The 27897-nt window shown below is 41.4% G+C and overlaps 1 protein-coding gene and 4 non-coding genes across 6 annotated transcripts in view; 2 read left to right on the top strand and 3 right to left on the bottom strand.

Annotated features, from left to right (window-relative positions):
* Positions 1 to 805: 805 nt before the first annotated feature.
* On the bottom strand, positions 806 to 887 carry Trnas-gcu (transfer RNA serine (anticodon GCU)). Its single transcript has one exon. It is a non-coding gene; the product is annotated as a tRNA-Ser (tRNA).
* A 5526-nt stretch (positions 888 to 6413) lies between these two features.
* On the bottom strand, positions 6414 to 6487 carry Trnan-guu (transfer RNA asparagine (anticodon GUU)). The gene has a single exon. It is a non-coding gene; the product is annotated as a tRNA-Asn (tRNA).
* A 716-nt stretch (positions 6488 to 7203) lies between these two features.
* Trnal-cag (transfer RNA leucine (anticodon CAG)) lies at positions 7204 to 7287 on the top strand. The gene has a single exon. It is a non-coding gene; the product is annotated as a tRNA-Leu (tRNA).
* Positions 7288 to 7697: 410 nt separating this feature from the next.
* Positions 7698 to 7781, top strand: Trnal-cag (transfer RNA leucine (anticodon CAG)). Its single transcript has one exon. It is a non-coding gene; the product is annotated as a tRNA-Leu (tRNA).
* A 909-nt stretch (positions 7782 to 8690) lies between these two features.
* LOC136447974 (CDGSH iron-sulfur domain-containing protein 3, mitochondrial-like) overlaps positions 8691 to 27897 on the bottom strand; it is a 19859-nt gene continuing 652 nt past the window's right edge. Inside the window, exons 1-3 of one of the 2 annotated variants that reach the window (XM_066447129.1) lie at positions 23105 to 23468; positions 17316 to 17426; positions 8691 to 9415 (exon numbers count right to left, since the gene is read on the bottom strand). In XM_066447129.1, coding sequence (XP_066303226.1) covers positions 9236 to 9415; positions 17316 to 17426; positions 23105 to 23227 — 414 coding nt within the window. In that variant the 5' untranslated portion in view covers positions 23228 to 23468 and the 3' untranslated portion in view covers positions 8691 to 9235. Of the gene's footprint in view, positions 9416 to 17315; positions 17427 to 23104; positions 23469 to 27897 lie in introns of those variants that run through there. The other variant, XM_066447130.1, reaches the window with a different exon arrangement.

Below are 27897 nucleotides of genomic sequence, written 5' to 3'. Positions count from 1 at the left end.
CCGAGCTATAAATAAGATATCCTCGAGTATGTCAGAGTCAGATAAAGCTTGTATAAGCTTCGCAAATATTTCACCCAATACTTCCATCTATGAAATTCTGCAATCTGCACTTCTTCCTTTAACAAAATCTTCCTATAAACCAAAAATTATGAAAGCTCTAAGATAGACAAGATAATTATTGTTCAAAGTTTTTATTCCAGCAGTTCTGTCTTTTATTTTCATCCACGACATGAAAATGAAAAAACGTACCGCCACCGACCAAGTTCTTACCATTTGGTTTAGGTGGATTCATGGTTAACATAGATATACTATCTTTACGTGTTTGTTTATCTATTTATTTGTTTGTTTGTTTGTGTATTTGATCATTTGATAGTTTTCTGTTACTGCGTCTTTGTGTTTTTAAAAGCAACCCCCACGTTAGCTGAATGAGTAAGACAATACGGTCACCAGTGGATCGATACTAAAATATTCTAAGTCAAGTGGTGAAGGCGGAGCAGAAAATGTCCATCAATTAGAGCCTGTAAGTAAAGATTTTCTATCTTTTAACATCGCTGACAGATCTCTTATCTTACCATTGGGGGTTAGATTTCTATCGATTCTTAACGGTTTTTCTCTGAAGGTCTCCCAAAAAGCATCCTTCCTGTGATATTACTGTGATGCTCAGTATATTTGTTTTGCCAGTTTTAACGTTTATGAATAATCAATTTTTAAAATTCAAATATTTCTAAAATTACATTGGATAGCTAAGAACATAATTAAAGATTCGTTACCCCAAAATTTCGGGGTAAAAAGTGGAAAAAAATCTCGACGAGGATGGGATTCGAACCCACGCGTGCAGAGCACAATGGATTAGCAGTCCATCGCCTTAACCACTCGGCCACCTCGTCTGTCACGTGACGATATCATGCTCTGCTCCGCCTACATTTTGGTCTATATGATACCTTGTATGAAGTACTAACATTTCCGTCTACAGCATTATTAGTATACTAGTACATGAACATAGAGAAAGAGACTTCAGCAATTGCAAATTTTAAGCAAAATTTCTTGTTGAAAATATCGCACACATTTTAGAACAAACAAACATACATACAATGAGTGTGGAGTGTGGATAATACAGAACTTTCAAATGTAATAAAATTTATAACGAAAAATGTTGAAAACGCTTTACAAATAAATATGGGCTGAAGCCACTGATCTCCGTACATGGAAGATAACGATTTTGTTAAATTTCTAAATATTTGTCCATCAGAAATGGGTGGCTATATCCAGAGATACCCAAAATAAACTAACAACACTTAACATTACATGGCGGATTTGAAATAACAGTCTAACCTGTTAACAAACTGTGTTCTGTACATATTCACAGAGAAGATCAAATGTAGAATTTTCTGGTACGGGGATAAAATGATCATTACAGTGAAGCTTTCAAGTTTATATTGACACATAGACAGTGCAGACAACTACAATGTATTAAATGCTTCTCAACGTTCAACGGACCTGTCAATCACCTGACGTCATCACCCTTATCAGATCATTGACAGGCAACGAAAGTTATCTTTCCAGTGGTAGTTTCGTGAATATATTGTATACATGTACTGCATTTTATATTAGCAATTTTCATGTCAAACTCCAGTTATAATTATTTTCGATGCACGTCTGCAAATTATCGAAAAAAATAGTCCTCAAGGTTTCAATGATACCCATATACGCTAGACAGGAGACGGTAAACAAGGAACTGATCCTGTGGCGTTCTTGATCGAGTGATGCTAATAATATACTCTCCTGTCGCTTCTGCCATAAGCCCCCTTATCAGTCCATAATGTCTGGACTTATGTTTTCAATATCGTCTGCAGATGAGGTGGAGATATGTCTAACTCCCCGTAAAAGGGAATCAGAGAGGGATGAACCACTGAGCTTTCGAGGGAACACGTAACGACGTTAGATCATATATGATGACAACTAGGGATTGCTCCATTGTAACATCTTTACAGGGGTAGTCAGACCATTTTTGACCCTTCTCCTTCTTATTTTTGACCCCTATCCACTCTTGTTTTCATTATCAAGGCTTTTGAATATGAATAACCATTTGAAACATCTTCTACGTGTACTTTTCAATCTGATTATGCTTATTAGATACATGTTTTATCAAGAGTCTATGGTTATTTTCCCGTCTATATAGGCTACATCTATAGTCATAGTATAGTGCAAAAGTTATTTTTATAGTCGTCAAAAACAAAGCCATATAGAAATTCCCACTATCTACTGAGGTAAATTGACGATATCGTCGAAAATGGACCGAGAATTAAGTCGTAATGCAACCCTGTCAATCATTTGACGTCATCAATCATGTAAGATAAGTAGGCGGGAAAACGTCATTCCATACAGAAGTGTTCTTCAGTTGTTTTTGCAGTTGTCTGTCAGGGGATACAGAGAGGTGCAAAATATAACCACTAAAATCAACAACTTGAGCAAGCAAAACAACAACAGATGGATCGTATTCTGTCACGAAGTACTAGTTAGCAAAGTAGAGATGTTCCTATCCCTTCCGTTCATTTTAGTTGGTACCAAAAAATTTAATGATGACGTTCCGAGTAATTTTATCAAATTGCTAGCGGAAATGTGTATTTTGAAGTGACATTTATAACAATCGTGCTACATGTATCAAATCAATTTTTCTCTTACTGTCGTCTGATTTCAAAGGCTATTTGTGAAAACCTTAAGATGTAGCTACAGCGATGTGAATCAGCTAAATCTACTTAAAATTTCTTCTTTTGCGTTTACTTGAATGAACAATAACGTTGTTTAGACCTAGAATATATCACTTTGTATTTAGCACAACGTCATTTCAAGCTTTGAATTTCACTTTCCCTTTTGTATCTTTGATATGGACTCCTATACTTTGCCCAAACGACTATTTACCTCAAAAATTAAAACAAAATCAACAAACGAACCCTCTAAAAACAAGACCAGACGCTGTGGTGCATAGCCAAATGCATCACATGCAACAAATGCCTGTCCATAAACATTTGTGTTCAAACATTAATAACTCTCCCTCCCATCCCTTTATTCTTATGTTCCCTCATCGTTACCCACTGCTCGGTTCATAACCACAGTATTAGAAAACGATAAAGACATTAATCATTACTCGTGGGTAAAAGTTGGCGTAAATATGACTGATGGATTGTACCGAGAAGATGTGAGCTAAAATTAGCTCCTCCGTTTATAAAAGGAGACCACAAAGATACACTGAACCACCAGTACAACAGAATGCTATGATTTAGAGCTCGTTTCTAGTCCTGCGGCATGATTTCTTAGGTTTTCCCTAGATCTTGATATAGTTCTTTATTTACATAAATATGTTACGTATTGTAACAACTATAAAAAAATCATCATTAATTTTATTGTGAAATAAAGTTGTGAAGTGTAGTAGCGACCAACGCCAAATAGTCTAGGTACCGACGCCTTGATTTTCTTCTAGTTCTGCAGTAGAATTTTGTTGGTCCATATATTTTGACATACTAGTACTTTATATACATAAGGATTTTATGCTTTGTTGTAACTATAGAAAATATTGTGCCCTAAAGTCTCATATAGACCAAAGTAACACCATGCACCTAGTTTTGATACCAACCAACCCATCGATGTTGAGAGCTATATTTTATGAGAACATGATTCATATCTATAAATCGATAACTTAAGAAATATTTGATGGCTCTTGAAGGATGAAAATCATATCAGGGCATCAAAATCAATACATTTTTATTACCTTTCCGATGGACCCTTGAGTTAACGGGACGAATGAAAATGAGTTACGCCGCATCAGCAAAGTTGATTGGTGGCTAATTACAAAATATCGCTTTCATCTGATCTTCCTCCAGGATCGAATGTAGATAAAAACTCAAGGTGCGATAGGTTATTCAATAGATCATGTTTATTTCATCTATGCTTGATGATAACGATTTTACAGTGCGAGCATTATTCTTATATCTAGACTGTAATTTTGACAACGTTATTATCGTACAAACACACAAAATACATGGCAGAGGATACGCAACAAAACAACATAAGTGGTGTGTGGGGTGTCTTATGCTTTCAAAGAAAAGTACAGTAGTACCATTTTAGATCTTATAAAATCTACTTGAATTGATCACAACGTTAAAGTTAACGTTTCATATTTTTCGTTTTGATACGGAAAACAAACTTGCACATGTTGCTTGTCGTTGTATAATTTTACAAGTCAGCTTGGTGATAAACTAGTAAACAAACAGCCCGTGCAGGTCACAGGTCACGCGTGCGATATGCCGGGTGGGCTAAAATTATCCCCATATTCGACCCCCTTCCCGCATCGATAAACCACAAAGAACCAACACACTAACATCGATAACAGTAGGGAGAATTTACTTCTCACCTGTGGGATGTATCCTTCAAGATGATGAAATTCTCCTCAATGTGAAGCCGGGTTGTACTGAAGTATCCGCTGTATTACAGGAGTTGTAGATGTAGCGGGTTTTAGAAGCGTGTGCTGCGCAGCTGGTAGGAAGGGAACTATGGGAAGGCTAGCCCGAGATCCGATACCCCGTCTGACGTTCCCTTATGGCAACTGCAGGGCCCGAGGGGGCACTTTGGGACGGAGATGGATCAGCGAGGGCGGGGGCAAATATTTCTAATGGCTCACGTCAACGAAGGGCTCAATACATAACAAAAGCGTTTGGCATAAATGTGTTAGTTGCCTGGGATCCTTGGTTTATAGCAAACAAAAATATTGAACCAGCGGTTATTACGGAGGATGTACCCAGGCTAATGTTAAGTCCAAGGATGAGTTAAAGATGTTTCGCACAATATTGCAAGGCATAAAGGAGGCCAAAGGAAACTTTACATCTGCTTGGAGAGTATGGTCAACTATTAGTCTCTATATACTTCTGTTTAGAAACCGCTTTTCAGGTAGGCATCATCCATTAAGTTTCAGTGATATTCAGATTTCAATATTTCAAAACTTCAAACATATGTCATGTTGGGAGGAAAGATCGCAACATTATTTCCCGTGTTGCTGACATACAAACCGCAGGGAACAACTTAGTGACTGCAAGGAACGGTTGGAGAATCCTTGGTGAATGTCACTGTCTATCCTCACTACATCTACTTGGAGGTACCATCCTAAGGGACTCACTAGCCCACATGTTACATGTGCTGTAATCTCCATCCAGTCACGAACATAAAGTAAGGCACCATTAAACCGTAATTGTGCGACGAATATGATAACTGCTTTCCTGATGACCGGGCTTAACCCCCGATCAGCGACGTGATTGGTCGGAGGTGACCTCGACTTGACCCATTTAGATAATAACTAGTGGGAGGTCAGACCACGGCAATTTTGTAGATTGCAAAATCGAAATTTAGCTGCAGTAACGGTTTGGAAAATATCACCTGTAACGACCTAACGAAGAGATGACGAAAACATTACCATCTTTTACGCTATAAAGTAGTATTTTAGTAGTACATTTACTTGGAATTAGAAATTTGTATATGTTTATTTCTGTGTCTATCTGATGTATATAAATAATGTGTATTAGACGAGCATCGGCGGACAAGGGACAATATCGTTTGCTACTTGTTGTGCCATAGTTTTCTCTAATGTGTTCACAAATAAATGAGGTTGTCTTAAGCTTATGCTATGTACATATTTCATATTAAAGTTAGAGTTGAGAGCTAGGGGTTAGGGCCAGGGTTAGGGTTAGGGTTCGGGTTAGGTTAGGGGTAAGGGTTAGGAGATAGTTTAGGGTTAGCATTAGGGTTTGGATTAAGGCTAGATTCAACGTAGCCCAGAAAGTCAGGCCACACGACGCGGATTAGCCCCATTGGTTTCTTCAGCTAGCAGCGCGATTAGACGCCAGTTTGGTCGCGCGGGTGAAGGCGTCGAAACTTTTCCCGCTGCAGGTGTCAGCATCTCCGCCAGGGGGCGGTGGGTTCACGGCAGACTTGGTGTATTGCAGCTTGTGCCGAATCAAAATACAGTAACGGCATGTCAGCACGTAATGAGAAGTGATTATTCTGCTTTTGTTAATGCTTTATTCCTTTATTCAAGAATTGACCGGAACATGAAAACATCGTCAATTCATCGACCTTACAGAAGATAACAAGTAAACCATTTTTGTTGCTATTTGTTTGCTATTTCAAGGTAACGTTATATGTGCATGTAGTTTGTGGTTCAGCAGAGAGGGAAAGAGACTTCTACATCTTTCAGCTACTTTTTTTTTGCCTGACGAATTTGAGTATCTTCGAGTGCTACTTGGGTTTAAGGGCGGCTGTGAAAATAAAAATGTAGAAAGAAAATTGTCTCGAAATGTATTATAGAAGTTGTTTGTTCAGTAGTTTCCTGTGGTTTTCTTTTACAAAATTTGTCGAAAAAACAAATCCGTCCCTGGGTGGGCTTGAACCACCAACCTTTCGGTTAACAGCCGAACGCGCTAACCGATTGCGCCACAGAGACATCGCTGGCGAGCGGGGCGCGCTATGCCGGAAATCAAAGGAAAGCCGCCACGTGCTGATCACGTGATGTGCCCATGTCGTGCAATTATCCTGTCAATCATCCGGGACGGGTCGAACAGGTGCACAAAGGTCACCGCCCTGGAGGGCAGGGATTCTGCGCGGCAAAACACCGTATTATTTCTGACAAATATAAGTCCGGAGAGAAGAAATTAAACATGATTGATTCTTTTTGCTCGTCAGAAAATATTTCAGTTTGTCAGAAAATATTCTACTCTGCGATGACGCTATACGGGATATCAATGATGATGATGTAACAAAGGTCATAAAACCGATTCGGATATTACCAAGCAGACGACAAAGCAAGCATTACAAGAGAAAATAAAACTACTATACATTCGTAAAGAAACGCTGTAAATACACGCACAAAACAAGTCAGAGATATCCCTAGTTACCTGCAATCAAAGAAATTGGCGGGAAACCTAGTATATATATTGAGAAAAAAGATGAAAGCTGTTGTCAGCGTGTTGAAAATAATAGATTTCGCTCATTTTCTTCTAAGTACAAATGAAAAGACCTGAATATGCATCTCACTCGAAGAACAGTCACTCTGAAGTTATAAATAGATGCTTGTGCGGTCAATGACATTTGATCACGTCTTGGTTGCGCAATGAGTCATTTTGGAATTTGATCCAAAAGAGCAAAGGCATACTCAGTAATGTCAGGATGGCCGAGCGGTCTAAGGCGCTGCGTTCAGGTCGCAGTCTGGTTCTCCAGGCGTGGGTTCGAATCCCACTTCTGACAGCAATCTTTTTATTACACTCAGATAGATAAATGGATTCGCCATTTAAAACGGAATAAATCTCTCTGTCGGCATATCTATGTTTATGAAGCAAACTTGGCTTCTTTCTAGCCTTTAAGTTTCATACATACTCTTCACTTGAAAGGCAGAATATAATCTTTAGGAAATGGTGTGATACTTCCTAGGATTGTTGTCAAGAAATCTGTCAGTATCATTTTCAAACTGGATTCATAAGTCGATGATGAACAGCCGTCACGAACACAGCATGGCACTGCTCAAAAACGCCACTTAGCGGTTTTTGCCACAACGACAAGTTATTTGCATGTAACGTTATGTACATAGCAAACAGAATATGCAACATTTTTGTAAACAATCGTAGACTGCACACATGCACGACTCGTCGCTCAGCAATGTCAGGATGGTCGAGCGGTCTAAGGCGCTGCGTTCAGGTCGCAGTCTGGTTCTCCAGGCGTGGGTTCGAATCCCACTTCTGACAGCATTTTTTTAAATTGCATGTTCTTATGTTAGAGTCATAAGAAAATAACATCAACATCACAACTGTCGGAAGCTTTTGCAGATGTATGGTGTAAAGTCATCTTATTTTCTTCCTAAGTGTTCTTCTCATATTGTGTAAAATCATCATTAGCATTTTGGCCTGGTGAAATCGTAAGGAGTACAAACGTGAAACCAAGAATATGAATATCAACAATACATTTATTGGTATAACGCCAATACGAATTCTGTACAATCAATGTAGCCAGTCAATACCTCTATGTCACTGGGAACAACTTTTAAGACAGTTTCTATAATTTCCCATATAAATTCTGTGATCTCAGCGCGGTTTTTATAGTCTAAACTTTCAGATGGTAAAATGAATAGTCTACCGATTTTCGGGAAATGATGTCCAAAAATCCGTAATAGACTATACTAGTTATTTACCCATCCTAGTCAAGTATTATATAACACTCTGTAGTCTGTATGCCTATGACTATCATATTGCCATCGCAATTGTGTGATCGGATTCCTACCCTAATGCTGCCCCTACCGCCGGGGGAATCATATTGATTTGGCACCAATTAGGGCAAGAAATAGCCTGGATTATTTTAGCTTAGTCCAAGAGTTGACCAGATTATTGTCCTAAGCAAGGCCAAGGGTTAGGGCATATACACGATTTGTTCCTATGTGTTCAGCTCTATTTCGCCACTGTAGGGTGTGTGTGGAATTAGAAATCATTGTGGCTTATGTAGTTGTACTTTTTGGTCAGAAGACAACGATAGGCAGAGATTCAGCCTTGTGTAGTTAGTCCCAACTCTACAAATACGTTTTAAACCACGAGTGACCATAACACATCGTCACATGTATTGTCACGAAGCTGTCGTTTATCAGTACGGACAGATACAGAGACTATACCAATCCATATTTATATTTTGGCTACACGAAACGAATATTTGTTACAGTTGAAACAGTTGTGGTCAAAGTATTAACATGCTAGAGAAAGCCGCGTATCAGTTTCTATTATTTCAAGAATGGCACATTTGTAACGTTTGTAGATATCTTGTACCGAAATGTATGATGTCAACAAACCATTTATCCATCTATCCATCTATTCAGTCATTCATTCAGTCAGTCATCAAATCCTACATTTATTAAATTTCATTTTTTTTGGTAGAACACGCTTGAGCTTTCTTTACTTTGTATGATTAACTACTTAGATATGCCTCTTTGTACACACTTCCACCTCTAGTTCTGTACATACATTTTACACCCTGATTGTTATAGAATGCTATGTCTCCAAGCAGATGTTGGGAGGTAAGTGAGCTGTCAGAAACTCTTACAGACCCGTTTTCTGACAGCAGGTATTGAGCGAGCTAAACAGTTCTAAAAAGGATGCAGTTAGAAAAGTTTTCGATCTCCTAACATCTGCTTGGAGATTGGATTGATATATGGTTCCTAAGCAGCGACGTTCTGTCCGAGTTCTGTGTTCTGCACGGCGTCTGTTTTGTGGGTTCCGTCACAGAACGGCCGGTCGTTGGTCTGTTTACATCCGCACAACCACACCTCCCGGCTCTCCTCCATCTTGAACCTTACCGGCGTCATCCCCACTGCCTTGTGTGCGCCGTCACAGAACGGCTGCAGAACAAGAACAGAACGGCGGTCAGAACAGTTGTCATCATAGAATAACAAAAAAAGCTGCAGAATAACAATATAGCTGTCATCACAATGAATCTGCATCAGAATAGCCGGTATAACCGCCCTTCGGCGTAACACACCGGCTGATGGAAATGGTAACCATCACAGAACGGCGGTCAGAACGGTTGTCATCATAGAGTAATAGTCGTAGAACATTGACATATCGTCAGAAACCACGGTACATGACACAAAGGGCTGCAGATCAGCACAGCAGTGAATACATTGGTAGCCATCACAGAACGGCTACAGAACAAGAACAAGAACGGCGGTCAGAGAACAGTCGTAGAACAGTACCATATCATCAGAAACCATGGTAACCATGACACGAAGAGCAGCAAAATAACAAGAAAGCTGTAGATACCATAGCCAAAGGTTTTATATTCAATCTATCCAACACAAAAAGAAAGACATCTCACCAAATTTTCGGTCGTATGTCATTATCACTCATCAGGACTTTGACCCACTTTTCTGACGCGCACTGATTATAGAGATGTGTGAGGTCAGATATAGGTCAAAGGTGCCCAGAAGTCGATACTTGCCGCCGTCCCTAAGATCAGTGCGCGTCATCAAATACCAAGGAAGTCTCATGAGTCATGAATACAGACCAAAATTCGATGAGATATCTGTATTTTTGTATTGTATAAAAACCAAAAACTTGGTGAAGAAACACTGATGAACTTTCATGCTAACGGAAAAAAAAAACTCGTCTGAAACATCTCTTCAAGTGCGCGTGCTAGGCATAACTACCCGGGTGATTCCCCCCGGTGATTCCCCCCATGTGCCGCCGCGGACATCAATACGTCAGCCGCTCCTTCATACGGCGCCTATTCATCACTATCTAAAGGTGAACAGGTTCTACTCAGCACCGATGGATCCACATCCACCCATGCAGAGAGGGGATAGCCCGCATCGATCTATCCAGAACGAGACGGGATCATTCGGAAATCGCGAGGTTAGTTGTAGATGAAATCTTGTCTACACAGTACTGCCAAATGTTGATTACATTGTAGTGCCTGGCGTGCAAGTAGTAGCACATAGGGCAGCACGTTTCATTGCCGTTTCAACAGCAGTATATTTTACAGGGAGGTCTAGGGGTTGCTAGCCCTTCCCAACCCCTTTAACATCCTCGAGGCACCTCCCCGAACACGGGACCCTCATTTTATGTCCCTTCCGAAAGACGGGTAAAGCCCCAACCGAGATGCCATTCCCAGAATTTGAAGAGGTGTGTGTGTGTACGTGTGTGTGTATGTGTGTGTCTACATACATGAAAATATGTTGTAAGAACAAATAATTTCAAAATGCCCGCATTATATCCGTTTAAAACCATAATTTCATACAGAATCCCCAGTCAACTCAAATGTCAAAATCTACATCTATAAGATATTCGACTTCGACCTCTACGCCAAGGTTACGGTCTGGAAAACATAATACAGAAACTTGATTAATATTCCTGTCTTTCATATGCAGTCGACTGTCTGATTGTGTTCGCAGTGCGTCGCAACATTAAATATTAATTATTAAATAACTGACAGCGAAACGAATGAGTATGTCGTGCATATTGGCAGCAAACTTTTGATCGAATTACTACTTTAGTTTTATTTACCATCATCAGTCAGTTTTACTGCTTATCTAATGATTCATTTCAGGTAAATGATACTGATAAATTACCAAGGCTTTCCTATGTCTTTATCGCAGTTGCAGCGTTGTTTCGCAAAGGAATTGGGAAACACTTTTTACAGTTCTGTCTTTAAGAAATAGCTCAATGTCTCAATACGAAACAAACCTTAATACATGTCTAAATATACTCCTAATGATTACACATTGACCTTTGGGTAAAGGTCACTTGATATTGAACTTCAATTCACATTTCTTCCTCTTCGAACAATATGACAAGTAATGTATCTTGAAAATATTTGAACAAAAACGCCCCTGCAGTTCTAGAGCAAGATGTTAGGGGGCCCAAACTAACACCACTTCTTCCTGACATGAAAAGGTATCTGCCACAAAAAAATTCAAGACGATTATCGAGAAACACAAACAGATACACAGACAGATAGACACACACGCCAAAAGAATACCTCCATTTACATCGAGAAAACTTATTTCCGACACTGTAATCGTGCACAAATGTCTTGAAAACTCTACCTTTGTCTTGTTATCTTGGTGTCAAAAGAGACCTTCAGAAATGACTTCTACATTTACATACAATAGGAGAGTCGTGAGAAAAAACGTCTCCAGGCCAGCCCATACATTTTCAGTCGGACATTTCACCTTGACTCCAACGCCAAGGTTACGGGACTAATATTGTTCTTTGGGTCCGCAGTCTGTCTTCTCCCAGCGGTAGACCGTTAAATCACGTCGGCGGCCCGCTAGGGTTACCAACGATTAATTATAAGATAACGAAGAAGAATAATCCACGGCGCATTTGTGTATATCTTTTTGCAGCGTTTCTTTAGACCATGAAGATTATGGGATTGAGACAAAGATCGCTTTTGCTGCTTAAGGCCACACCAATTTAAGTTGTTGGTTCTCGGATTTTTTTCAGAAAAAATATGGAGCGACAAGGCGAACAAAAAACTTGGAAAAATAGAAGCGGGTGATTCCGAGAACTAACAAATTAAATTGGTGTGGCATTAACATAAAAGTTACGTTAAACATCCAAAAGATAAATTGATCTCTATATGATATGACGTAACTTGGTGACGGCTACTGTCAACGTAGCTGTTTCCCAATAGAAAAAAGATTATGGTACATGTAATCTGATTTTGTACTTCAAAATCACATTCCTTGTATTGATTACGTTAGTATTGTACCCAGAGAACCACCACTATCAACTCAAAACAAGATTTCGGTACTTGTTATTTGACAAAGCAAGATTTCAGTACTTGAACTGTGATATTTCGACCTTCCTCATTTCACTCAGGTGGAAATGAGTACCGAACTTCGGTTAGGGACGTCCCTCGGATAGGACGTAAAAAGGAGGTCCGTCTTTGGGGTACAGAGCCACACCCCACCCACGTTAAAGAACCCACCACATCTTTCGAAAATTAGGGGCATGCCCCGGTGTGCGATGGTCCAAATCCTTCTGTCTGGAGTTGGTGATCTCACTATAAATCACCCGGATGGAGGTCTGGCGAACGTCCGTCTCGTATCAGCCATACGGTGATTCACACCATTCACCCGGACAGGAGACCTGGCGCATCCCCGTCTTGTATCGGCCAACGAAAGCGAAATGATATGTGACTCCCTTCGGGGTAAAATAATTGAGCCATACATGTACACAAATCAGGCTCAAACAGACACAATTCGGACTATAATGACTAGTGTACATCAGAACAGTGACTGGCCTTAGTGCTGAATTCCTTCCATTGCCTGATATAAGGAAGATTAGACCAGCGAAAGGTCCCTAGCCGCGTCAAATGCCAATTTCCGCGGGAAACTCAGATTGACCTTCAGGCTCCGGGCAAGGTTACCGTGATAACGTAATATGGTATTGTACCCAGCGGGATCAGAGATGATCGATGGGCGAAACACAAACTGCAGACTAAAATTTTTGTATTGTGCCGTATAATTTCATATAAACAATCTCAAAAAACGGGTAGTTAAAGGGACGTATTGCAGTATCTTACCGATCAAAACATTAAAACAAAAAGTTGCTTTTTTCGTTCATTTTTCTATCTTCATCTACCGTACTATGAATCTACCTTACTACACTGTACCGGGATATTCACAACTTGACAATGAATGCGACTTTGCTGTGTCATGCGAACGTCTCGAAATATACGCACTTCCCACTTGTCCGCCATTTTGCTGTTTTTGCCCCAAAATTCTACAATACGCCCCTTTAAGATCGAGGGATTTAGGCCGATTTCCACTACATGGCATCAAATTATTACATTTCTCTTCTGGGAAATAAATTTCTTACTGCACATATCTTTCAAAATGTTTAGAGGAAGGCAAAACAATCTCTGTATTGCCGGATACAATTTCATATGAACAATCTTTTGAAAATGGGCAGTTAAGATCCTGGGACTTTTGTCCGATTTTTCACTACATGACATCCAGTTATTACACCTCTCTTCAGGGAAATCAACTTTTGACTCCGCATGTTAACACGTCTTCCAAGATGATTACAATATGACTCTTTAAAAAAATATAACACTCTCAATTTCTCCAAGGGTTTTATCAACATTACAGGGTTTTTTCAAAGTTATCTATATTGTATGGCCCAACGGCTATGGAAACTGAGGTGGGCGCCGCCCGACATACGATATAGTGTTGGAAAGATTTGTCTAACTTAAACTAATTAACACCAAGTTGGGAATTAGTTTTCAACTCAATGTTACGGTCGTTACCGCGCGTGTTCAGACTATGTATAACATGACAGTCGGAGACAACGTCGTAGCACTACTAGCAGGTTGATAGATGTGGCATCACGGACCGCAGATGTTAACGGAAACCTTCATTTGACCTATCGTCATCATGGCGTTTTCAAAAAGGTTTCCTGTTTTGACGCTCAAATATAGCATGGATACCATTCTAGTTCCTTAGAATGCGACTGTGACACGATCTAACCTGGATAGCACCTAGGTAACATTGGTAAAGTGCCAATATCAGAAGACCTTTAAGAACACTCTAAAAAGTGCCCTTAACAGCTCGCATTGGGAGATAAGGCTACGTAATGGTTTTCCTGTGTTGACGTTTTGACAATGAAACTTTAATGTGTTTTTCTTCCCCCTTTTGTGAGCTATTAGAGGAAATGTTCGTAATCTCAGAGGGGTAACAAAACCTACACCGGTAATGGCAATTTCATGCACTCGGAGAGTGTTCGCCTACCCGCCATTTTCTTCTTGTCTTCTAGGAGCATTTGATTGGGTGTTGATTGGTCTTTACCCAATTCCCACCACAATTACACCTAGGCTTGAGTCTATTAAAAACTATCGACCACTTGTCATCCATTCGAGCGTGAAAAAGACTGCGCTAGAGTCCACTCCATGTTACCAAGCAGTTGTTTTTCTGGTTATATTTGTAACATCTTCGAAAAATTTAAAATGAATTTGAAATTATAATCTTTTATAATAATAATTTATAATCTTTGTATTAAAAAAATATGGATACGGAAGGACCATGTTTTAGCAGCCGTTCTGATGATTTGCAAAAAAATCAAGAGTGACGTAGAGAGAGGGCCAGAAATCCGGTTTTCTCGACCAGAGACGGAGGACGCCACAGGCTATCTGCTACGTTTGATCGTCAAGTCCCGTGTATGTAATTTGCAGGAAGTGACGTCATAGAAGCCTGGATTCATCCCTGGACAAAGATCGGTGCTGTACGATTCACAAATTGGTAAATTTTGTTTGTGTTGGTATCATAATCATAACCATGATGAATTCTACCGTCTACCAAACTCTATTAACTTTCAACTTGATGTTTTCCTCTAGTGAGAAGAAGCACAGTTTAGCCATCTCGACCAAACTGTCTAGTTACGAGAACGGCGCCGGCCACGGAGGTAGTGTCTGCTCCATTTCGTTACGCTCTTTTACGCTTCTCTACACTTGGTTCATCCCGGCTAGCCAAGGCGGTCTCCTTGGACTACAAATCCTGAAGAAAAGTTCGGTTATCTGCGATCGAAACTTTGGAACAAATGATGATGGGGCTTAAAATAGGCGGTGCATGGCGAGTGAGAGGAAAATGGGACAATTACGACCACTCTCCCTTAACTACTGGGGTACAGTCGGCCATGTGTTGAGGGAACGCTAATAGGGGATGAGGAAAAAGTCAAGGACTACTGCGTTATTTTAGGAAGGCTTTGGGAAAGCTTCAGTGCCAAATTGCGTGCCACCAACCGAGCTTTGCGAGATTTTGGCCCCTTAGAATAAAGTTTTAAAACACCAAAAAACAAGACTAAATACATATTGAACTTGTGTAATTCGTGTTGGTTTTTTGCTTCTCACTTCGAATTCCTTCTGTAAATAACGTCAAATTTGCATGATTCGAAGAAATTTTTCTTGTCGTTCAGACAAAAGGCTACAGAGCTAAGAAAATGATACCTAAGGTAATAAATGCGCACGCGTTTTACGTAAGATGCTGACGTAATTCTAATACGAGAGCTAAGATTATATATTCTTATCGAACTATCTCGCACGTACATGTCTCTATTGCCCGCCTCTCCTGCTAATTGCGATTTCCCTCTCGCCGAAAACGCACTCTGAAATCTTCCGTGCGCCGTTTACGTCGTCTCTTAATGGGTATGACTAGATTATGGTTGCAAATTAAGTGCTTTCAATTTGATTTTAACGTGCGGGGCTGCGATAAACACAGACATACAGCCCACCGAGTGTGCCTATCAGTGATCGTTTGAAAAATATGCACGTTCACGTGAAATTCAGATCACTCAAGCGTAGGGATACAAGTTTGTACCAGCTCATTTCATCACAGTGATGTTTATCCCATCACAATGCCATCTGTAGTCCCGGGTGTGAATACAGATGTTACACTGAATTAGAGGCCCATTGTCGTTTAGTTTGGGTACTAGCGAGAGGCCCAGGAAGGTCCTTAACAACACATCATGGCTTATAACTTTTGAAAACTCACTTTTTTTGTCATTTTCTGTCCTTTTAAACTTTTTCCTCGTAGACGTGGTAAACTTATAAAGAAGCAAAATACTAATAACTGAAAGACACCCTTATAATTCTTTCTTGCGTCTGAGAATTTGTGATAAAGTAGTTATGCCTTATGTTACACTAATCTATTCTGTATATGTTGATTTATACCGCCTAGGTATATGCTATGGTTTTAGATGCATGATACGTACTGTAAATGTATACTAGTACTCAGTTCTCGCCTGCAAAAAGCGCTAAGCGTGCTTGTGTTATAAATTCTGGTGTTACCATCAATTATTCAACGTTCAATCTGTTACATTCTCTGTGTGCTGAACTATCATGATATTTCATTCTTTCTTTCTTGCCTTTAATGCCCACGGTCTTGATGACGACCATTCTAGCATGTTGGGAAAGTCGTGTAAAGTGCCTTTCCCAAGGGCACAAGATCGGTGACACGGCAGGATTCGAAAAATATGCACGTTCACGAACCCGGGACCACTTGGTTCTGAGCCGAACACGCTGCCGTTGCGCCACACGACCCCATTCTTCAGCATTTCTTTCCTGAAAATATTTTCTTGTCTACTGTCTACTGGGAAGTTATGGCTTGAGTGCCACAGCGGGAGACTGGTGCTAAAAGGGTATGCACTTGAACTTCGTCCAGGAACTTGAACGTCCAACCAAATATGGTCACTGCGTCCTTGTATATTGTGTCCTCTGGCTGGGGTCATGCATGCCAAGATTGCGCTGGGGTAATCTCCAAGCAGATGTTTTGGGTGGAAGTTCGCAATGTTTTCCAACTGCCCGGCAGTTGGGGTGAGCTCGAGCTAGAGTAGCTGGAAATATAGTAGGCTAGATAGACAGATAACATAGCTGGCCTGAGAGTACAGTTTGCGACCTAGGCCTATTTCTACTATTTTTCCAGCGACCTATGAAGCCTGGTAGAAGCTATAGCTTACAGAGAAGTCAGGCGGACGGAAAACGTTTCGAACGTTCACCAAATATCTACTTGGAGAATACCTGGACACCCAGAGTAGCTAATACAGTGATATAAATGTGTAGATGTTGGGAGAAAGATCGTATATTTTTACTGTACGATGGTTTTTCTAGCATGGGTGCCATCCGATTACTACCGGGGATCCTACACTCGCTACCCTGCAAAAAATCTTTCAGGGCAGCGAGTGTAGTTATCGGATGGCACCCAGGCTATGGGATTTCTTGTAATCCTTTTCGCTTGTACCGACCTGTTTTTTACTGAGTCCACAGCTACACCAGGCGTACAGTTTGCCCTCTCCTAGCTGTACCTTGAAGGGCGTCTTCACCGCAACAACACCTTTGTCTGTGTACTGTCGCACCTGTAAAACAAGGGGGCGGGGTTAGTCACTGAATAGAGATGGGGGACGCCACAAACTTCCTGAAACTTTTGACAGGGGAGTTAGTGAATAGAGACGGGGGGCGCCACAAACTTCCTGCAAATTTCGACGGGGGGGGGGGGGGGGGGGTAGCATTTGTTTTCTTCCATTTACTGTTTAACATTCCAATACCGCCGCATCAAAATACACTGTATCATTGAGTTGCGAACTGCTTGTGAATTATTTTCCAGAACGAAAGCGACCAGCGTTCAGAGCTTGCAAAATGCGGTACTTGAGTGAGGAATCCTTTCATACAGCTCCTTCCTGTAATGCCATTACGATTCCAATGATTACCGTTACCTTGTACCGTAGAATCGCACATCCAGCTGTGTCATTACTGGAATGTATGCATGTTTTTATTCCCAACTACCGGTAGTGACTTCTCATTGATACATGTAACTACCTTCAAGGAGAAACTCATGATCGACTGATGATTGTATTCGAACGTATGTTTTCTTTATTCCAAGAACATTCAGACATCAATATGAAATATCTGGATTTCATAACTTTGCAGACATGGATACTTTCACTCAATTTTCCTCTTGCAACACGATCGCGTGCACGATTCCCTACAGTGGGCTTTCAAATCGATAATTTCCACATTAGCACAAAACGGATTTGCACGACTTTTATTAAAGAGATTGCATCTTCCGTGGCTTAAGTTCATAATGCAATTGCTTAAGAAGAATTTGTAAATAATCTCTAAATGTAGTGTGTATTTCAGTGACAGCACCATATTGGTTTATGAATTAGTAACATGAAATATTGATAGAATATCAAAAACGCTCACGTAGTTCGAAATCAAAATCATGCCTACCACTGTGTATGACGTACAAAACTCCGTAGAGAATCGTGTTCAATTACATGAAAAAAATCATATTCATTTACAAACTTGTATCCAGCCAAACGTAAGGAATTGCAAATGTACAAAACTCAGTAGAGAATCATGTTCAATTACATGAAAAAATCACATTCATTTACCAACTTGTATCCAGCCAAACGTAAGGAATAACAAATGTACAAAACTCCGTAGAGAATCGTGTTCAATTACAGGAAAGAATCATGTTCATTTACAAACGTGTATCCGGCCAAACGTAAGGAATGGCAAATACATCATAGTTCGTTTGCATAATGGTCGTTACAAATGGCGACCCCGCGATCTTGCCTGATGAAACGAACTGACCTGCCGAAAAATCGATTTGCAGCAGACAGATGAAAGGGTTATAATGGGATACTCCGTGACCTTTTGCAAAACTAAATTCATTTGACTGCAAAATGGGCAGTTGGACAGGCACAGACACATAACATGTATTGCCGTGACTCCGTGAGTATGTGCTTCCGGATGGTAGTCAGGCCATTTTGATTTCATTATGTGGATGACATCCTCCGGGGACCCCAAACCTGATGCGAGCGTGCGAATAAAAAAAGTTTGGCAAAAAAAGTTGACTTTATTTATATGACATCTACGTGGTCAGAAAGGATAAACAAACTAAGACCATAAAGTATCGTATACTGATATAAAGGTTCTTACCAAAGACCAAAACGACAGTGCTACACAGCTTCCCCAACTCAATTCTTGCCGGTCCGAGGCATGATTCCAAACGCTCCGAGGCATAATTCCAACCGCTCCGAGGTATGATTCCAACCGGTCCGAGGCATTTCCAACCAGTCCGAGGCATAATTCCAACCGCTCCGAGGCATGATTCCAACCGGTCCGCGGTACAATTTTCTTTACGCACCGCGACCTGATTCTAACCGGTCCTCGGCAGAATTTTCTGCCCTACGCGCTGACCTGCGTTCCTCGACAGCGGCACAGTCCCCTGTCCCCCACGCTAATACAGTGGACGATCCCAGGTGGGTCAAGGGTCACGCGTGTCGAATGTGAACAGCCAGTCAGGTCGTGTTTTTCAGTGCTTCGTTCTGACTATCACCGTCTCTAAAAATACGTGCGTACAAACTAAAAGGAAGCCCTGATTGTCAATATCAACTACAATATCAACTACAATCGACGGACAATTGGCGTTAGATATTCCTTTTTGCCCCTCCCGTGTCAGTAGATCGACTGAAAGGATGATATAGTGGGCGTTGACCCCTCTAGAAATCTGCCTGTCGTGGACTCAACATTGCTACCAGCACACACACACACGTTCACCACAAAACAATGTTGTGTAATATGCACATTAGATATTGGCCATAAAATTCATTGACAGAAACATACGGTCGATAATACAAAAGATATTCTTGTTCAGTCACGGAAAAATCCTGTTATAGCCCCAGCCATGAATGAAATCGAATGTTATAGAAATGCTATCTGTTACTAGTAGTCTGTGTTGTCCATGTATGAACTTTCATCAAATAACTCGACCATGCGATATGCTGAAAGGACTAAAAAAAACCGTGGCCAACTTGAACTTTTGCCACCGTAGGAAGTTGTCCTGCGCCACAGGTCCGTTTATTTCAGGTTCAGAATCTGAAATAACACAGAAACAAAATGCAAGCTATAGTATAACGTTATATAAAAGGAGAGCTAGCTGAGGAAGAGAAGGATGCGTACCGATCCCGTCAAGTACACCGCCAACTCATATGATATATATACTATAGTCCGTAGCACTGACAGTGTCAGGTTTGAGGTCTCTTGAACTTTAATATCATAATTTAAACAGAGCCAAGCCGGTTTTATTGCTGTCACGGTTGTTGCAACAACAGCAAATATGCCTATGACACACGGCGACGAAAGTTTATATTTTCGCAGTTCACATTCGACACGCGTGACCCTTGACCCACCTGGGATCGTCCACTGTATTAGCGTGGGGGACAGGGGACTGTGCCGCTGTCGAGGAACGCAGGTCAGCGCGTAGGGCAGAAAATTCTGCCGAGGACCGGTTAGAATCAGGTCGCGGTGCGTAAAGAAAATTGTACCGCGGACCGGTTGGAATCATGCCTCGGAGCGGTTGGAATTATGCCTCGGACTGGTTGGAAATGCCTCGGACCGGTTGGAATCATACCTCGGAGCGGTTGGAATTATGCCTCGGAGCGTTTGGAATCATGCCTCGGACCGGCAAGAATTGAGTTGGGGAAGCTGTGTAGCACTGTCGTTTTGGTCTTTGGTAGGTTCTTCATTTTTGTTCTTTCACATCTTTGTCTTTGAAATTGTCTTTGTCATTCTACGACATCAGTATCCGTTTTCCTAGATTTTTGTGTGCAATTTACGGAATATATTTTCCGGCTGCTTTGCAGCTGCTTTGTACAATTTACAGTATGGCCGAAAACCTTTTTTGGGGAAACGGACGAAAATTGATGCGCGCGCGGATGTCATCCATATAACCAAATCAACATGGCCTAACATGTATTGCCGTGAGTACGGACTTCCAGACGGTAGTTACCGGTGAGGCTAAATGGACAGTATCGGTAACAATAACGATATCTCTCCTTCCAGCTTGACTCTGTTGGCGCCACAGTCAACGGTAAATGTAACTTTGACATTGGCATACTGATTCACTACACTTGGTAGTGGCTTTAGGAGTCAAAACGAGAACATATCGTCTGTTTAACAGTCTGTGCCTTATCTGCTGAACACTGTCTAAACGTGATGGATAGCAACACCAGTCAGAAATAGGGCAATAGCTCGCCGAGGGCTTTAGAAGGCCAGAAGTCGTGGTTCACTTATATTACGTCTCTTTTTTCTTGGAACTTATTCAAGGTTCTCGGAACTTGGTCCTTCGGAACATTATTAGGAACATAAACCACCTGGACTGACTGCAAGTTATCTGACCATGGCTAGCTCCGTTGGCAACTAATTCATCCGATTTCAAATGGCAAATGTCAGTCCCAAGATTTACACAGGTGTGTTTTGGGCAGTGAACGACAAATAAAGTGTTTTAAGGATCCTTAATGATGATGCAGAAAGCCAAGACTGAGTCCATAGAGTGCAGAGAAAGTGTTGCAAATAACTATTAGACTATGGAATAGTTTTCATTACGATATCGTCTAGTATCATCTGTATTGTAAGCACGGTTTTCCTCTACGTCCGGCAGAACTGAAGGGATGTCCTTAGGGTAAAAATGCACATTAAACGATTTAAAGATGACAAGACAAAAAGACATATAACGCATTCAGAAGCAGACGGCAAACTTTGTCGCTTACGTAAGATACAACACGCCAAGAAGACACTTCCGTTCAGCGTCAAGACGTTTTGTGAGATCCTACTGCAAAAGAGAAAACGCCAAAAAGTCCTCTGCCTCATAAAGTCTATCGACCGAACAGAAAAAGTAGGACACTTCAGACTTTCTGAAGACCGCATCGATTAACAGTATCAGTTCTTTAGCCAATAAAATCCGACTATTGTAGCGCCCTTTACTTGAGGTCATAAGGTCAAAAGGAATGCGATAGGGGCGGCACTTAACCTGTCACTTCCGTGTTAGATTGGCGGGAAACATTCCCTAGGTACGATCTGATCAATAATCATTGTTACTTTTCGTGACATATCCTTCCTGTGAAGATGACCCTAAATTGCGGTAGACGCGTTAAGACATATTGTACATGTAGATATCACACGCCAGGTGGCAGATGTCTTCTTCACAACTCACTGGGAAACCAGCTCGACTTGAAAGACGTCCTTCTTTTATGGTCACCCCCCCCCTTCGTACAATAACATACAACAGGGTCGTCGTATTGCCTTGTTGTACTTTTAACATTTTCGTATTGCTAAAAACAACTCGTATTCCGTTGCTGACAAAGGATTCAAGTACTGCGTCCATAAAGCTACTTTAGAATGCGAGTAGCTCTAATATCATCAACGGCTATGGCGTCGACGCCAATAATGCTTCGGTAACCAGGTCATCCAATCTTAACTACAGATTACTTTCTAAATAAACTGTGTTTTTCCCCGATATATTGGTTTACTGTGAGGGAGACTGGCATGGCTCCCGTTAGCGCACACGTATCAAATATGATGAGCAAACACCGATGCCATTAGTTGCTAGGAAAGTCACTAATAGCATAACGAGGAAGTGAGGCCCCAAAAAAAGCCCGGGGAGGAACCTTTCGGGTTAAACGACGTTTGATTGTTTGACTCCTAAAATCTTCCCAAACAATAGTCAATGCACTTAAGAGTTGTACCAATGATATACTCTCCACTTATATATACGTACAGGAGGTATATCGAATAATCGTCATAGCGTGCAAAGTTATACCAATGATTATTATAATTAGAAACAACGGCTTGAGAATCGAGACACGCTTAGAATGGTATATCGTACTGACCGAGTCCGAAACGTTCATTGCAGACTTACAATATGTTTGAACCAATAGTACAGACTGCACGGCCAGGTTGCTGTCAATTGGGGTAGTACCCTTAAGACCACCCCAAAACAACCGCCAGCCACATGACGTCACTCCCAACCTTGTCATGGCCCCTTAACAGTAAAAAGGGACAATAAATCCCACCGCCACAGCTGTCCATGGGTCGCTACGCGTCTGAAAGCACGACCTGCTCTTCAAGCAGACGTCGGAAGGGACCTTGTACTGACTGCTCCGTTTCTTTCTGACAGCCCGTCAGTCGAAAAATATAAAGATCTTTCCTTCCGACATCTGCTTGGAGTTTTATACGGCGCGCGACCTACCGGTTCAACGGCCACCAGGGCCACGTTCTCCGCCGTCACCGCAACCACCGCCCGGTCTATCGACTGTACCAGCCGCGGCAGCAAGCTGCTCTGGACCTTCGGAACAACCGCGCCGACCAACATGTCTCCCGAACACTACCCAAACACCAGTTTCCAGAAGTACTGCCTTCGACAGACCACCGACAAGAAGAGGATGATTAAACAATCACTGCTGACTCCCGGAGTAGTGGCCCGGCTCCAATATCTAAGCGCTGACCCGCGTATAGTTTAAATGTCAGACCAGTCTGACGACACTCCGACCACGCAGACGCTGTGAGTGCGTGATGGTGTAAGGTAGGGGAGAGTGGCGTGGAGGGCTATAGCTAGGGCGCAATCATGTTTAAATGATGGGCTATCGAACTTCGGCGTATGTAATATTCATACGCGCCTAGGCCATATAAATGCCGTTTGTTGTTAACATGCATGACTTATAATAAGGGGAACGTTACGTTGGTTTGTGCCAGTTTATATGAAGATGAATACGTCACGTCATGTTTAGAAGCTGTATAAATGTTTATACATGTTGACACCATTATCAGTCATGTACTTCGTAAGGCTTAATTATTTTTATGGATGACATCCTCTAGGGTACTAATGAATATGAGTTGGCAATTTGAAATATGTCAGGAATGATATCATAAACTACAAAAAGGCAGCCGAAAGGAAGCTTGTCGATAGATATTTTTTTCGATCGCTTTTGTTACGTACTAAATGCTGATAATTAAGCAACTTCATAAATATTACGGCAAAACATTGGTAATAATGTTCGTTCAGTATGTAAGAATGACGACATCAAGTAAACTTCTGGATGATTTGATGCAATATGTGATAGATTTTAACTAAGTATTATCAACGTCAAATGGAAATATTTCTTACCCAAGGCAACATCAATAGCCCTAAAACAATTAAATACTACAACATAACACAATGTCAACTATGTGCGATGGAACAATGTTCTTCATAAGCTCACACCAAATGCTGTTGCCATCCCTACAGGACACACTCAAATAACTGGGCATGTTGGCAAACATACCGACCGGTCCACTTAAAGAAAATAACGCCTTGAACACGAAGACACGAAGTTAACTAGTTCGGATACACCCTGCTTAATGATTTAAGACGTATTCTGGACCAGACGTCTTTACAATAATGAGAAAACACGGCAGTAAATTAACTCCGCGGTCCCCCATTCGTGAATGGAATTCTAACCCCGCACGAAGAGCCTGCATGTCTGAATGGCATTGATTTTTTCATCACATGGCGTACAAGGCTACGTAATTCATCAAAGGACTGGCATTTCCAGAATGAGCGCTTTCAGATGGAGGCATTAGCACTTGCGTACTTGTCGAACTGACGTATTGTACAGTTACGTAGCTTGTACGTACAATACTCAAAAGGTCTGAAGCCCGTACAACATTGACAGAGTTACGCTGGATCAAAGGGTCCGGATTTTCCGTTAACCCACCCATTCCTTTCGGGATCTTCGGACGCATTAGCACTTGTATGAATGTCTGGGTGATGTAATAGTATTGTCACAGTTACATGTATATGTACGTAGCTTGTACGTACGGTAATCAAACGGCCTGGAATTCCAAAAGCATGCAATACATTGCCAGATTTACGCTGGATCAAAGGGTCCGGATTTGCCGTTAGCCTGTCCATTCCTCAATCCGGATCTTCGGACGCACTAGCACTTGTTTGCATGTCTGAGTGATGTTATAGTATTGTACAGTTACGTAGCTTGTACGTAAAGTACTCAAAGGGTCTGAAGCACGTGAAACATTGACAGAGTTACGCTGGATCAAAGGGTCCGGATTTTCCGTAAACCCGCCCATTCCTTTCCGGATCTTCGGACGCATTAGCACTTGTACGCATGTCTAGGTGATGAATGATGCAGCTGTATGAACTGCAATCAAACGATCTGGACGCACTTAAAGCATCGTGGGAGCTACATGGAGCTTTAACGGGTCCGGGTTTCCGTTAAGCTACCAATTCCTCTCCTCAGAGTATCACTAATCTTCCAGCACTAATAAGGAACGTACGGGAGGAAGCCTGCTCATGGATTCGTTTTCTTCACTACCCTGGATTAAACGGAGGGAAAGCGGCGGCATATGGACGTCTTTAACAGAGACATTTCTGTCTATTTTCTTCGCACGGTAAGACTTGAGAAATGCTCTAGGCTCGAGCTAGTGCCTTTGAAATGTAGTGCGGGCATCACATTGGATAGACGGTAGAAGCTATGGCACGTTGGTGATCTCCGAGGCTGCGACCGAGCGATTTGACCGAGCGCTCAACGAATTTCATCGGTAAAAACTCATGTTTTTACGCTTTGTGTGTTTTGTTGTCTATTAGTCATACTTGTACATTTTGCATGATGATTTGCATTATAAAGGCAAGGGTAAATAAAAAACTAATGATTTTGGTCACAGCGAGGTCGCCAACGTGCCGCAGTCTAAAGAGAATACCACAAAAAGACAGTAAAAAATCGTCCAGATTGTGAATGATGTATACAACGACAGCCCGTTGAAGTACCAAACCCTGGTATAGAAAAGAAAAGGATTAAGATAGGACCACAAATTTCACTCTTATCAGAAGCCAGTGTGATGGGGTGTGATGGTAGCCTGGAGTCCAGCCTTCTTAGCTTTAGTCCCACCAAGAAGGAGCGGTGGGGAGCGGAGCTTGGGTAGCGGACTAAAGCTAAGAACTAAAAGCTAAGGACTCCAGGCTAGTGTGATGGAAAGGCGGCTACACCAACCATAACAATACAAATATCTTATTCTCAAGTTACATGATAGGAACGTCACTCACGCTACCAGGTCAACATGTCAAAGTGTAACCCAGGTCGTTCTGATCGCCGGAACGTTTCCTTTACAATCGGGTTAACTCATATCTGGTAATCAGCATGTCGACTGAGATTTCACTAGAACGTCGTCAATACTGCGCGAAAAGCCGTTATCATTTGATTGAATCAAGGACGCTTCTGTATAATGTCCTTGATTACATCGTGGCCCTCGTGCTGAACTGAAGTGAATCGTGTGAAAGCGCACTTTGATTATGTTTCGCCAAATTATGTTTCGCCAACGAAACATATTGTTTTTGTCAGGTTTCTTCTTCTCCTTTTCTTCTCCTTCTCCTTCTTCTTCTCCTGTCAAATCTTCAAATCGCTTCTTCTCGGTCGTCCGTCGTCCAAATTAGCTGAAATTTGGTATGCAGGTAGAGTACGTGTATACCCCTAGACCCTTTTAAATTTTTTTTGATATAAGTTTTTAAAATGATTTTATGGAGGTTTTTTGGTCATTTACAGACAAAAGTCGCACATGATGGCCTCCAGTGCCGTGGTGTTGAAACCTGAGGACCTGAAATTTGGTTCAGTTGTGCATTGGATATTTACCCAAAGGACCCCATTATTTTTTTTGGCATACACTACTTCAAAATGATTTATTTTGCAATTTTTTGATACAATTTTTGGTTATTTTCTGTCGGGGCCAGCAAGAACTAGGTCATACTGTAACATAAGCCCTCCTACACTTACCATGTCTGGGACTTAAAACCAAGCAGATGTCAGGGGGTACCTCTACTAATGGTATTACAGAAAGTTATATGTACCTTATGTTACATGGTACGGATGTTATATTTCAGATGTAGGTACCTATAGGAAAGGTGACTACACCTGACAATTACTTATGCTAATGAGGACCTAATTCGCATAATGTATGCATGAAGTTGTATGTCCCTTACCGTAAATGCTGCGGATGTCATCTTTGAGATGTAGGTACCTTTAGGAAAGGCGAACACACCAGGCCATAAATTATGCTAATGAGGACCTAATTTGCATAATCAATGCATGAAGTTGTATGTCCCTTACCGTAAAAGCTGCGGATGTCATCTTTGAGATGTAGGTACCTTTAGGAAAGGCGAACACACCTGGCCATAAATTATGCTAATGAGGACCTCATTTGCATGATTTATGCGTAAACTTGTAATTCCCTTACCAGAAAAGCTGCAGATGTCAGATTTGACATGTACGTACCGTTAGCAAAGGTGATCACACCTGGCCATGAATTATCCTAATGAGGACCTCATTTGCATAATTCATGCATAAACTTGTATTTCCCTTACCGTGACAGCTGCGGGTGTCATCTTTAAGATGTAGGTACCATTAGGAAAGGTGAATGCACCTGGCCAAAAATTATGCAGAAACTTGGATTTGCCCAGGAGTTATTTTGGGACAGCCCACTTCTTGCATGAGGAGTATGGGCGAAACATCCTGAATTTGCTCTTAAAGCAAATGACGGCCAGTCTAGTTAATGTCTCTTTCACAGGCCATCGATAAGGGGCTTTATATTTTGAGTTGTACAGATAGGATTGAGTGGAACAGCCAAAAGGTGGGACGTGTCATTTTCGTCTTTCATGAAAGGATTATTGCTATCAAAAGGACCTGCGTAATTTTCCCATCATTTTGAATAACAGGAAAATTGAACGTTGGGAAACGATTTTTCACACGCCTACGCCTCTTATCCTATAGATTGGTATCTAGATGAGTGTTTGGCAAAATGATAGCTTTCCATTCGGTCCCGGTGACACGTAGACAAATTGAGCGTAACGCATGTGGAGTTTAGGAGCTTCGTGGGATAAGTTTGTTAAGGGGGCAAATGGGGGCATCTATATCAGGACCAAACAACCGACCAGGACCGAACCAGGGAGTGAATAGGGCACAGACTCCCCAGCACCTATGACGTATGATCACGTGTCTT

The sequence above is a fragment of the Branchiostoma lanceolatum genome, chromosome 13, assembly GCF_035083965.1.
Source record: "Branchiostoma lanceolatum isolate klBraLanc5 chromosome 13, klBraLanc5.hap2, whole genome shotgun sequence".
NCBI classification, from domain to species: Eukaryota; Metazoa; Chordata; class Leptocardii; order Amphioxiformes; family Branchiostomatidae; genus Branchiostoma; species Branchiostoma lanceolatum.
Note: the sequence above shows the minus strand (reverse complement) of the source record. Positions and strands in the feature narration are given on the sequence as shown.